The sequence below is a fragment of the Chaetodon trifascialis genome, chromosome 19 (genome assembly GCF_039877785.1).
Source record: "Chaetodon trifascialis isolate fChaTrf1 chromosome 19, fChaTrf1.hap1, whole genome shotgun sequence".
Classification (NCBI taxonomy): Eukaryota; Metazoa; Chordata; class Actinopteri; order Chaetodontiformes; family Chaetodontidae; genus Chaetodon; species Chaetodon trifascialis.
Window position 1 is genome coordinate 22492575 of NC_092074.1, and position 14298 is coordinate 22506872.

Sequence of the window (14298 nt, forward strand, 5' to 3'; positions counted from 1 at the left end):
AGAGGCCATACGATGCTTTTTGAGCTCCCTTTCCTTCAGTGTGTGTGTGTGTGTGTGTGTGTGTGTGTGTGTGTGTGAGTGTCATGTAGCTTTTCTGTGCATGTTAAACATCTGCAAGTGTCAAAGCCCAAAGTCCACCACAGAGAGAGTTCAACTCAGCTACGTCACTATGTAACACGGCACCACCTCCACCTTTGTGACCAGCCTCCGCCTCTGTGTTGCCATACAAAGGTGTGGAACACAACGTTATGAGCAAAGCAGTCATTTTCTGTTATTGGCTGCAGGAACCAACACATAAGTCTTGATCTGCTCACACCATTTGAGTGCAAACGCAGTGGAAATGTCCCCACAAGGACTGGAAAACTCTGCTCTGCTTTACTTCAGACTGCTTCGAGGGCCGGCACAAAGCTAAGAGCTAAACACAGAACAGCTCTACTGTTGGCTGCAAGAACTAACTGTCTTCATGTACTCACACCATATGAGGATGTCTCAACCCCGTGGACCTCGAGTCTACTTTATTTTTAACAGAAATGTCCCCACAATGACAGGAAGATTTTGTAATATTGAGAGACAGTCAAGAGAAACTGTGCCAACGTTAAGCCTCGTTTGAAGCCAGCTAAATAACGAGAGCACTCGATGCCAGTAACTGTTTCCTACTTTCCTGTTGCTTTTTGTGTTTGTACTGCAGCACGAGCTCATTTAGCCTGAGCAAATGTGAACACTGGAAGTGATGTTGGACTAATTTTGTAATACGGACAGTCAGGAGAAAGTGTGTGTGAATGTTAAGCCTCATTTGAAGCCAACTAAATAACAAGAGCTGTAGGTTTGATGCCAGTAATTGTTTTTTTTTTTACTGCAATGCCAGCTCAGCTAGTGTTAGCTTTGTTGTTACACAAAACATGGAAATGTGTTGCTGCTGCATGTAAATGTAACTGAAAGACAAACTTTGAAGGTGACAGTTTAGCCACGTGTGAAAAGCAAAGGGTCAAACTGCATGAATTCATTTGCCTGGTCACATTGTGCATTTTATAAGTGGTTACGTGCAGACATGCAGCTAGCTGGAAGCTAAATACACAGGAAGAGCTGACAGGAAACACAGTGAGCCTGTGTGAACTGACCAATCAGAGCAGACTGGGCCATTCGGGAGGGCTGGAGCTAAAGCAGAGCGTATCATAAACAGCAGCGCTGCAACATTGTTCAGGATAAGAAAAGTAATGCGTGTTTTGAACATTAGAGCACGTAAACCTTTTCTGCTGGACAACTAAAACAAAAATTTCAACCTGAAAATGAACATAATACGGCCTCTTTAGATGGACCTTGTCCCTGTTTCTGAACAGATAGACGCTCAGTATTTAGAAATACTGATCCCGTTTTGCTTGCAGGTGCATTAAGGTGCTCAGGTCTATGGGTTTAAAGGTCACAAATATGAATGAGAAAACTGATATAAAAGTCAAAGATCTGCCTGCATCAGTACAGAAGCGCAGATCTGACCCAAATTCTGCTTTATGAAATAAATACAGCTGGATTTATTTCTTAATGCAAAAAAAAGCATGATTTTGAAGTAAGTCTGGTTTCTTCAGCAGCCATGTTAACCTGCTTTCTCTTAATGCCTGCACCGATTAAAGGAGCTGTTTTAAAAAACTGGTCACTATGGAAAGCTGACAGTGAACTGGTTGCTCAAACTCATGGGAACATAGACTCTCTTTATTCCTCTCTCATGCACTCAAACGCGCGCACGCACACACGCGCACACACACACAGACCATAGCGTAAAGCATGTGTTGTGTAGCGTGTCAGAGCGGTGCATGTCTTGTCACTGGCAGTTCAATTTCAGTGAATGCTTGTCATTTATACAGACATAGTGTGTGTGTGTGTGTGTGTGTGTGTGTGTGTGTGTGTGTGTGTGTGTGTGTGTGTGTGTGTGTGTGTGTGTGTGTGTGTGTGACACTCATGATACTGATATCAGTGTAACATAAATGAAATGCGTATAAATGTAATTTCAACACATATACAGTTGTGATTTATTGACACTGGATGAAGCCATCCTGAAGCTTGACTTATCAGCTGCTTTCAGTCCCTCCATGCCTGTTTATCTGTCTGTGTGTATCACGCACGCACGCACGCACGCACATGCACACGCACACACACACACACACACACATACAAACACACACAGAGTATCCTCAGATAATTTTGCAGTCAAAGATGCTTGATTATGCCGCATCCTCAACTTAAAAAAATCCCATTTATGCTGATTCTTGCTGTTTTTTTTCTTTTTTCTGAATCGTCTGAATGATTTATAAAGGAGGAAGGGATGAGGAGGGAAAAAATGCAAAACACACTTTCTTGTGCTTTTGTGAGAAACGTGCTTCTTAATGCTGGAACGGCACGGTGATTGCAAATTGCCTGTCTGTGTATAATATCACAGCAACTGTTCATTTAGCTGAAAGCCATGGAGAAGGAAAACAAGAAATCACTGGAGCTGGTGTCTAAAAGTCCTCACTTACTTATCCGTCATCTTTCTCAATGAGCACTTCTTCTCTACCGTCAAAACATTTAGCTCAACCTTCTGGCACTGAGATAAGGTTCAAAGCAAACACCTAAAATATCAAAATTTGAGACACATAAACTCTACAAAATGATGCTCAAGCTACATTCAGGTTATGCTCGTCAACTCATTCAACTGGCAAATCATCATAATAACAAGCGGTCATAATTCACTGAGTCTGACCAGATATAAACTCAGTTTGCTCAGTCAGGGCTGCCTGACCGCTCGATGGGCCTTTCTTGCAGCCTCGTCATGTTAGGTGTGATTAATTATGCTATCTACTCAATTGACAACAGTACAAAGACAATATTTTTTATGTTTTCACTCATCAGCTTCATTGATTTCTGTAAATATCTGTTTATACTGAATCTGATGCAGCATCACGTTTCACAGACTGAAAGATGTGGAACACTCCAAAAACACCTGTTTGGATCATTCCACAGGTAAACAGGCTGATTGGTAACAGGTGAGAGGGTCATGATTGGGTATGAAAGGTCCTGGAAAGACTCAGTCGCTCACAGAGGATGGAGCGAGTTCACCACTTGTGAACACATGAAAGATGAAGATGAACACATGGACTCAGAGACATTTCAGGAAACTGCTGTCAGTGAACACAGTTTGATTATTAATGATTGATTCTGTTTTTATTTTCAGTCAACTATGGCCTTGACTTAAAGCACCAACAACAGCCGATATGATCTGCAGAAGGTGACATGGTGAATGGCAGAGTGGAGGAAATTAATCTCCTCTTAAAATGAAACGCTATCTCTGAACGTGTTCAGTTGAACATTTTATTAATCACCTATTAGTGAGATTTGTCATCTCTGGCAGTCCATAGTCCATTTAAACTGTCATTAATTTAACCTTTCACAGTGTTTTAAAAGGCTGGACTGGAGGCAACTGAGCTCTCCTGTCTGCACAAATTATGACAAAAAAACAAACAAATTAACACGGTGTAAAATTCAGCTGTTTAAATATTGAGTCTGGCAGCCGATTGTTTTTGCGTTTCTCCAAAATGGACTCCAGCTGCCAAAAGAGTAAAACTGGCAGGTGACTTTTGTGATTTATCGGCCGCTGTAGCTGTTGAACCACAGATGGGCTCATTTCCCCAGCGTGTTTCACAAATGAGGCCCCTGGTGCCAGAGGCCGGTCTAGTTAGCCAACCTGTGGCCTGCTGTACAGAGAAGCTCATATAAAACATTATTATTATTATTCCCTCCCTGGGAGCTGGTTATAGCCGCTCTGAAAACTCATTTCCCTCTCCTCTTGTCCATGTGAATACCTCCTGATAGGGAGAGGGAAGGAGAAAGGAACAATAACTGCATTTCATATGATGGGGAAATGAATAATTTCAACTGCGCGTGTGCACGCAGTGTGTGTAAATGTGCCGGCGCTGTGTGTGAGTGCGTGTTTTCCTTGTGACACTGTGGAGCGATTGGGCGTTGAGATACACAAGGCGAGCACACAGATTGGAGCATCGATCTTGTTTCCTCGAGAAGCGAGAGCAAGAGACAGAAACTGAGACAGAAAGTAAGAAATGGAAACAGAGCTGCAGAGAAAGCTGCACAATACATGAGTTCAAAGAAACATCAGCAAGTTTGTATTTTACCAATTCATGTGGTACCATACCTTTCAATGTCTGCTCTCTACGAATGCCTGATTTAGTCAGCTTGTGTCATTCACAGAGACACACAGGGAGGGAAATATAGAGAAAGAGACTGGGTTGAATGAGAGATTTTCATTTTCACCGATCAACAAGCCAGTTTGAGATTACATGACTTTATAAGCAGCGTTTTCCTGTTTTACAGGATGTATGGGAAACCTGTGACGACGCTTCATTCATCCAGGCCTGAGCCTGACAGCCACCACAATGTTTCAGCCTGAAATATTTCATTTCAACTCATTATTACAGACTGACAGAGCAAATCTGGAAATCATCAGCCACTGATAGAGAACACATTAAAACTAGCATAATGATGAACGGGGGAGCAGCTGATGTAAGCAGAAGACAATGACAAAATGCACATTAAAAACATTCTCCAAGAAAAACACGCTGAGCAGAACAAGGACGTCAACAGTTAACTGTTAATCAGTTAACCACCGAGGATATCTCTGAGCGGTTATGCGTGTCGGTCACAGCCAGCGGCCTCAAAAACGAAGCTCAGTGTCGGAGCATTTCCACCAGAAAGACACGCAGTCCATTGTGAATTGTGTGAAGCTGCTTTCAGTTCAGCAGCAGTGTTAGCACTGCGCTGCACCACATAGCTCGCTGCTAGCAAAGGGTGAAGAGCGCCGGTCATCTCGCTGCTGGTGTGTAAATGATTGAGGCTGATAGAGATGGAGGAAGAGTATGTACTGCAGCCAGTCTATCTTTGTACTGTATTTCCATTTTAAAACTGACAGTAAAATGTCATGTTCAATAGGAATACTTCATATTCAGGCCTGAACCTGCAGTGGGAATCTGAAAATGTGCACCAGCCTGGTGAAATACATCAGTGCCATCAGCTCAGCTGGAGGACAAAACCATCAACAACTTGAGCTAAACTATGCACAAAAATGTATTTAAATAAATACATGGTTTGGAGTCAACGTCAAGCCGTTTTATTAAGCTCGTTCTCAACAGTGCTGCACCTGCACAGTTTCTGGGCTGATTATAAGCACCCTTCGGCTCATTTGACAGATTTTTAAAGGTTAAAGTCAGTCTGAGGAGCTGTGCTGAGAGCACAACCAACAAAACACCACAAAACACAACAGTCAGCCTGGTGGGTTTGCTATGTGTCAGGCAGCACTGGCAGCAGTCAGCCACGACAGCTACAGCAGAACAATCTGCTGAGACACACACGGTTTTTTCCACTATAGACGAGTGTAATCACGAGAACGGTGTGCTATCAAATAATTCAGGACATCCTGCTTTGAATGTGAACAAACACATGATGGTTCACATTCATCCATTACAGAGAGACAGAGAGACAGAGAGAGAGACAAAGTGTCCTTCAGTATTCAACAAACCAACAGATTGTTTCCTCTCATGTTTGGACTTCTGAAGGCAGAAACTCCATAAAGATCGCCTGCCAGCCTGCCTGAGGACACAGGCACACTCTTACCACCCTGCTTCAAAGGCTCTCTCAGTGTGTGTGTGTGTGTGTGTCAGTGCACGTGTGTGTTCTTGCCTCTGTGCAAGAAGCACCATCTTTCCTGTGTGCACATGCAGATGAGGGTGTGATCCTGCATATCAGCTTTTCTCTGTGTGTGTGTGTGTGTGTGTGTGTGTGTGTGTGTGTGTGTGTGTGTGTGTGTGTGTGTGTGTGTGTGTGTGTGTGTGTGTGTGTGTGTGTGTGTGCACGAACAGGAGTGCCATGCCTTGTAGAGGAAGTAGTCGTGCAATAGGTAAACAGGAGTGCGGGCTAATCCTGTGAGGAATGGGAATTGTGCATTAGCATCTGAATAGCGCACGGTGCTGCTGACAGAACTAACACACATCCTCGGTCTTGGCTCGCACTCACACGCAAACACGCTGCATTTATTCAGAGCTGAAGAAGAAGATCTTTTTCCAGCGCTCAGAAACATGTAGCTTATATGTTCAAAGGATATTTCAGAGAAAAAATATCCACCTGCTGACTGTTCTTAACACACTGGAGGTTCATCCACAGGCGGTGTCTGAACTACAGTTTGTTTCAAACTTACACAAACAGGCTCCATGTGCATGTACATTAATAATGTGATTTGATCAGGCCGATAATGACGGAAAGAACACATTTCATTACACGCAAGTATGTATAATCACAACACGCTGGTGTCTGGAAGGAAACCTTGCTTTTCCCAAATTTTATTGTCTGTGCAACTATGAATTTATTTCCGAGTTCTTTCAGAATAAAACGATAAAGATCCACAGTGACGAGCTTTGGTCCTTTTTGGAAACATGCATTTTGGCCACCTGTGTTTCTGTTTGGGTTTTCAGGCCTTAGTTTCAGCCTTCCAAAAGGTGGACATTTCAAACAGTCAACACATAAAAAATGAGAGTGGATTGTTATTTCTTTTGTTCGGTTACAGTTTCTTTTCTGCTAAGTTACACAACAATAAACATATGAAGAGCAGAACGATGGTCTGTGTCGTCGTCTCATTGCGTGGCATCTCAAATACAGCAGTTTCAGTCAGTTACAGGTTAAGCTCATTAAAGTTAGCTCACATGTTTCTGGTGTTATGTGGTCAACAGGAGACATACAGTATGGTGTATAAGTCTGCTGCACTCAACAACCGTCTGCCTGTGTGAAGCAAACATTCAGACTGCAAACAAGCGTCGGCTGTCACTCATGTTATCGTTAGCACCTGAGAGCTACAGCAGATGACATCACTTATTATCTTTTTAAAGGGGGAAAACAACCCAAAATGCAGGTGGTCTTACAGTAATGTAATGCCACTTATCTTTCTTTTTTTACAATGACAGTGTTCACCTCTATATATCCAATTAAATTTAAGATATTAGTCGAAGCATCCTGATTTCTGTCCATGTGTCTCAGACAAACTAATTCAGGCTGAATCATCTCAGTGATCCTGTTTTAACTTGTGTTTGAATAATACACCAGTCAACAGAAACGTCCAGTTTAGGTCTCCTTTACTGACAGGACCAGGCTGTGTGCTTGTAATGACGGTGCAGGCGGCCTGCGGCTGCCAGCAGACTCTGCAGCTTCACACTGGATGTAAAGAAGTGCAGGATTAAGTTGGCAGGTGTGTATGTGGCACAGGTATTAGCAGAGGTGTGTTACAGCATGTGTGTGCTGGCTTGAAAATGATTCATTCACTGAGGCCCCCCTGCCACGCACACACGCACGCACGCACGCACGCACGCACGCACGCACGCACGCACGCACACACGCACACACAAACACACACACACAGCCCTGCTGAATGAACACACATCCTCTCATTCGCTCGTAGGCTCACGCCTCATAGAACGAGTCCACGCAAGACGTCTCTTGCTTTCTCGTCTTTTTTCCGTTTTCTGCTGATCAGTTAAGTGGCGGCAGCTGTTTCTACTGAAGTACTTTAATCACATTTCAAATTTCACATCGGAGGCATTTAGCCGAGCATCTTATCCGGTCAACTTACAATGAGGGAAACGGCAGATTAAGCTTCGATGCCTGAATGATCCACCAGTTGAAAAACACCTCCCACTCATACAAATTTAATGCGAGCTTCAAAATTAAGACAAAGTGCGGCTCTTCTTTAAGAACTGCTGATGTCTTAGGAGATTTGTTGACACACAATTATGAGACTTTTACTGACTGGATTCTCCATTTTTCACAAATTATGCTGGGTTTCTGCAAAACCATTTTGTAAATTAGCTAATTACATATTTTGGGGGCTTTCTTCTTAAAGCAAGCATGACCTGATCATTCTGATCAAATCAACCTCATCTGCGTAGAGATACTGCGTATAACAAAGGTAATGTGGACAGAATCTTTTAGCAGGAATAATTACTTCCATGTTTACCATCTTTTAGTGTGTTAGCATGCAAGTCTCTAATTAGCAATACACACAATCTACAACAGAGAAAGACAGGAGTGTCATTACAAAAATGACCTGATGGAGGCGCTAGAAGAAAAGATGAGGAACCATCAGTAGCTCTAAAACAGAAACACACACATGCTTTTAAACCAGGTGGTCTTGCAGCGATGTGTGTTTATGCTGTGTACTCAGACCTCCCCTAAAAGCTTTCATTCAGTGACTGATGTGCATTTGCATTTTACATTTCAGCCATTTGACTGAAGCTCATATCCAAAACGACTCGCACCACGCAGAGCGCCACATTAAGTTTCAGTGTCTCGATCACGTACAACGCAAGCAACCACTGATGAATTAACGAGGAGCTCGGGGAGGTCAGAGGCCACAACATGCTGTTGATCAAAGCATACAAATCTGACCATGAATTAATCATCACGCGCTCACAGAACACAGTATATATTCTATGAAACCACAACGAGCTGAGTGAAGAGCGATCTGTGTGTTTCTGTTGTCTCTACATTAACACTTGTCACCTTGACACACACTGCTGCGTCTCAGTGTGTGCTGGAGGAGCTGATTATGCAGCAGCCCTCACACACACACACACACATGCACACACACATTCATACAATGGTCTTTCCATCTAAAAATCTTTTGTATTGTTGCCTTGGAAATATCCATTAAATTCATGCCATTAAAGTACACTGAACTGGGTGGATTTCGCCTTTAGTGCAGTGAGTGACTCACAAATAAAGAAATAAATTCAGATTCTGGTACAAGCAAGTTTCATTATTCAAATATATGGCAGCAGAACCACGGCTATCCTTCATGGGTATTTTACTTTCACTGTTCTGCTCATGTGAAACCTCATACATTCAAACCAATCCAGTAGCATACAACAACAGTCTCAGATGAGCCAATAAAGTCTGTGGCTGCAAAGATCGACTTCATGAAGGCCTATTATATTCATCCACTATATCTATAAGCACATACAGTGTCTACAATGCAAATTTTATTTTATATCACTCATTATTCGTGCATCCTCTCATCTCACAGCCTTCCAACAGAGAAGTGTGTCTCCAAAATGTGGGCTGTTCAAGGATTTCCAGTTTGCATGTGTGTGTGCTCGTGGTTCAATGAAACAAGGTACGAGAGGCAGGATCAATACAATCTATCCCAGCAGCCACAGTTAACATGCTGCAGGTCTTTTACATAACAGGCGTCCTGCAGTGCACGCTGGGCGCTGACACCAAGCCGGGTCGAAAATGAGCCCAATTATCTTCAAAGGAGCCACAGCAATCTGATAACGAGCTTATGCAATTATAAGAGCGCCTATAGAGGATGTATGGGTGTTTTCTTAGGGTAGTATAGGTAAAGCAACTATAGCATTATCAAAGGAAATACAAGAAAATAGCAAGTTGAGTATTGCATCATTATCTATAGAGCCACTGCACTCAGGAATATTGTAGGATTAAACAAGAATATCCTGTAAATGCTCACTGATCCCAAAGATAAAACTCCAGAAAATGAGGTTTTATTGTTACAACATAGCTGCTTTTCTTTAGTTCATTAGGAGCTGGAAGTAAACAATCAAGTACATTTACTCATTTACCTGAATTAAGGTCTTAGGGCTGTGTCTGGAAACATTTGGTGTCTGAGTTTCGTGAAATTTTTTAACCTTAACTCACCTACATTTCAGAGGGAAACTGTACTTTTTACATCATTGAATTAGCTGCATGTTAAGAATGAAAGAAAGTCTCAGAAATCAATTAGATCAAATCCATTTGTTGAACCAGGATCGACTGCAACACTTAAGCACATTCACCTTAATGAAACCATTCACCATTTATATGCCAAAGGATACCTCCCTAAATATACCTGTTACACACTGTTTCAGTGGTAATTGATTAGGTTTCTTCCTCCTGGTACTGCTCAGCCCTCCTGGTACTGCTCAGGACTCAAGCACACTTTCTCCACCACTGAATCTAAATCTATCCTGAAGGTTTGGGAGAAAGTTACAGTAAACTACGAGTCTTTGAAGGGACGTAAGCGCCATTAAACATCCAGAAAACAGCCACTGGTGTCAGTATAAACTCGTTACTGGCGCACTTTACGAGCGGATACTGCGATATTCTGGGTTTATAGCATGAGAGTAGCCCCCAGTGAGACAGCTGTAAACTCCACAGACACTCAAGTCCAACAGGGACATCACAGCCATTTTCCTTCGGACACACACTCCGTTTAAGCCGCGCACACACACACACACACACACACACACACACACACACACACGCTGTAGTTAGAGGAGCTGGTAAGATCTTTACTTCACCTGGTTGTACGCTGTCTCTCCGCCTCCCGCTACTCCTCCTCCTCCCCCTGCTCCTGCTCCGCTACCGAGCTCCGGCAGCCTCCTCCGGCTCAGCACCAGCAGGTAAACCAGCGCCCCCAGCCACACCAGCACCGCCACGGCCACCGCCAGCCTCCGACAGAGACGCTTCATTTTCCGGTCAGGAGGAGCCGGCGGCGCCCGCAGCCCGGCTGCTGTCAGAATCCCATTTTAAGGAGGCGAGAAAACAAATGAAACAAGCGCCACCGAGCAGCCAAGCGACACTAACTAACGCGCACAAGTGCGTCCGGTCCCGCCGCCGGTGAAACGCTGGCTCCAGAGTGCGCGCTCTCTCCCAACTCACAGAGGCTCGAGCGCTTCTCTGACACGCCTGACAGCCGCGTGCGTGTGCGTGCGTGTGTGAATCAGTGTGCTTCTCTGAGGGTGTCCTGGACCCTCCTGAAGGTCTGAATGGGAGAGCATGGAGCTCCACCTGCCGACACCACAACTACTCCACTGAAGAACGGAACGGAACGGAACGGAACAGAACAGAATACAGTTATGTAGAATAGAATAGAATAGAATAGAATAGAATAGAATAGAATAGAATAGAATAGAATAGAATAGAATAGAATAGTCACAGGTGAAGGGGGTGAAGAACAAACAGAAGACAAAAGCAGCAATGGAAAATAAATCTGAAATAAATCTATGATGTAATCATTTAACTTGGTCCAGCTTCTCATCTTGGAACAAACGGGAAAAGGAGGCCTCCTCATTTGTTTTCTATTCAGTCAGACAAAACAAGCAAACAATGGGAATCTGACTAATTTCAGAAATTGTCTAGACCAGAGTGATGGGGGAAAAAAAAGAGTAATCAATGGTCTAAAATGAGAGCGAAAGGAAATATCACATCATCACTGTGGACTAAAATAAAACCGCCAAGCTTATGACAGCACAGTAGGACAGGGCCGAGCAGAAGGAACCAGAGTAGATCCGTTCCAAGCAGAACTTACAAGGACAAAATGACTCTGTGTCCAGTTGGTTGCAACCAATCTAAATTAACACAAGCCATAAACAACCACAATAACGCAATAAATGGGTTCTGTTGGCATCAACATCGAGACACGTAACCAAAACCACAGAGGGATGGAAAAGAGGAAAAATAAAACACACACACACACACACACACACGCACGCACACACACACACACACACACACACACACACACACACACACACACACACACACACACACACACACACAATAAACCATTGGCCCAGTGGTGGCAAGAGAAGCACAGATACCAGTTTAACTTTCCCCAGTAACCATGGGACACTGTTCTTGGTCAGAGTTACCCCAGTTATTTAAAGGAAAGGAGAATAAAAAAGGCGAGGAAAGCAAAAGAGGAACTGATAGAAAGTGAAAGAAGAGGGATGAGATGGGAAGAAGAGGAGAGAGGAAGAAGAGGAAAGATTTTTTTCTGTTGCAGTGACATGAACAGACAAGTTGACGAGAAGAAAACTGTCAGTTAGCCCACAAGTTATTTCAATAAATTATCAGACAAACCACTGAGTGCATGAGTCCATCTTAGTGATCAATAAAACATGTGGAACAAAAATAAAAATGATCCTTCTTATGTGAGGGACCAAGGAGGAAGCACGTCTGTGCTGTCTTAGAGCACCACCTAGTGTTCACACGGAGTAACCGCCATAGACCAGTTGCAGTGAAAGTATAAGAAGTGTCAGCAGCAAGTTTTAGAATAAACACTAATATTAGTTTGACATCAGCTCCAGCACACATTTCCATGAACGGTGACTTGTTTGTGGACAACTTAACTCTTTATATTGTTCAGACCACGATTAAAATGTTCACATCGGCCTCATCGTTGTATTCCACATCAGAGATGTCAGGAATTTCTCACAGCAACAATATTTCACACTTGGTAGAAATGAACTACAGAACTGTCAACTAACAGGTGAGCGAAAGGGCTGCAAAGCCAGTGTGGCTGGAAGACACATTAAAATGAAACCCAACATTAACTCAACAGATTCAGCTGATTTCCAAAGAGCAACACAATGTTTGCATCTGGTTTCACATGTAAAAACTTTACAAATGATGTACTTAAGGAGCTAACTGAGGTTATTTAAGCGATGTGACTACAAGGCTAGCAGTGGGGTTAACCATCGTGGAATAACAGCCGCAGTAACAGCACGTTTCTATTCAATCTGCTGTTTGTGGATTAATATTACTGCTGCATAAATATGTTTGCTGCATTTTACTGCTGTAGATGTTTCAGGTTGAGCTCATTTGAACTACTTTATATCCTGCTGGCTGCTTTAATTTACAGCAATGCGTCATATGCTATAAGATCGTCATATGTAGCGTGGCCGTCCTGTGAGAACCACGTATCTCTAAAAAGTGTGATGATCTCAGAAACACAGCCTCTTTATCACATAGTACAATATTAGCATCTGAAATGTAGTGTATAAGTATAAAGTTGCATAAAATACAAATACTCAATTAAAGTAAAAATACATCACATGTGTACTCAAGGACAGTACTTAGAACTCAAGTTTTGTGTACCTTCAGGTGACTGTCAGGCAGCGTGCTCTGGGATGAAGAGAACATGGAGGGGCAACAAGCAGGACGCTGACCATGAAGATGGACACGTGTTTAAATCCCTGCAGCAACAAACAAACAAATAACAGCCAATAAAGAAATATGACTCATTACTTATTAAAAACATAGACAATAGTGTAACAGTCATGGTCAGGGAGTCTCTTAATAATGAGCTAATGTTTAAAAAACATTTAGTGACTGAGTTTATTTGTACTTCTACCTCATCTGACTCATTTTTACATCTTCTTTGTATTGTTTTTCTCTTGTATTACAGCCTGTTTATGTTTAACAAGGCCTTCTAATTTGCCTTCACATTGAAAGGTCGTGTAGAAACTTAACTGCCCTAAGCTAGCTAAACTCAGATGACTAGCTAAAGGTTTCATTCAGGTACTTCAAATTTATCACTTTATCACCTGGTCCAGTATTCTGACATTTTTATGTTTATGTACCTGTTAACACTCTGCCCACTGTATTAACTCACAGAACAAAGACTTTACTCGACTGCTAGCTTATATGTACAATGATTTAAAGGTTAAAAAGTTAGCATAGCTATTTTGTAGTGTCATAACGTCTTTTTTGTCGGCAGATTGTTAGCTAGCTAACAAAACGTACCCACTTAGCTAGCTAGCTAAACCACAGCGCCTCCAACGGCTAGCCCAGAGTAAAACACCCAGCACTTTGAAAACTTTTATAACTGTGATTTAAGCACGTCAGAGACCAAAAGGGAAACTTTCCTCGACGAACTTACTCGTTTAGTGTTGGTCAAAACTGTAAACTGACTTGTTGAGCGTAACAAACATGGCGTCCCGCTCAAACTACAGCCAAAAACCGGCGTCTTCATCGGTCTTCACAAAAAACCGCGCAATATCTGCCCCGCCCAGTTTAGTTAACTCAACCAATGAGATTAGTCCTGACTTTGACAGGCACGATGACGTCAAAAAATAACAATCTCAGCTCAACGTCCCCTCGCGAGCTGTCAGTGGAGGTTTTGACCGTTTCAAACGGCCCTCATCCGCAGGCTGGGTCTGCTCCTTCCTCATCCGGCTGGAGAAAGTAAACTCAAATACAGCACTCAAGTACAACTGTGAGGTATTCTTCTTTACTTCAGATTCCCATTTTCTAATACTTCTGCTCCACTCAGTACTTCAGATGAAATATTGCACTTTTCACTCCGTTTTTCTCACAGAAATATTTGCCAATCACCTTTTAGATTATGATGTTAGACATTTGACATAGACAACCAGATTTAAATCAAATTAAAATGAGGCGTACATGTAGCAGTGGAAGAAGTACTCTGATCTT

The 14298-nt window shown here is 42.7% G+C and overlaps 2 protein-coding genes across 2 annotated transcripts in view; one reads left to right on the forward strand and one right to left on the reverse strand.

The window, feature by feature from the left end:
- galnt14 (UDP-N-acetyl-alpha-D-galactosamine:polypeptide N-acetylgalactosaminyltransferase 14 (GalNAc-T14)) overlaps nucleotides 1-10803 on the reverse strand; it is a 121023-nt gene extending 110220 nt beyond the window's left edge. Inside the window, exon 1 of the mRNA XM_070986693.1 lies at nucleotides 10380-10803. Coding sequence (XP_070842794.1) covers nucleotides 10380-10550 — 171 coding nt within the window. The 5' untranslated portion in view covers nucleotides 10551-10803. The remainder of the gene's footprint in view (nucleotides 1-10379) is intronic.
- Nucleotides 1-14298, forward strand: part of LOC139347268 (uncharacterized) — a 233030-nt gene that overhangs the window by 155324 nt on the left and 63408 nt on the right. The window lies entirely within an intron of this gene.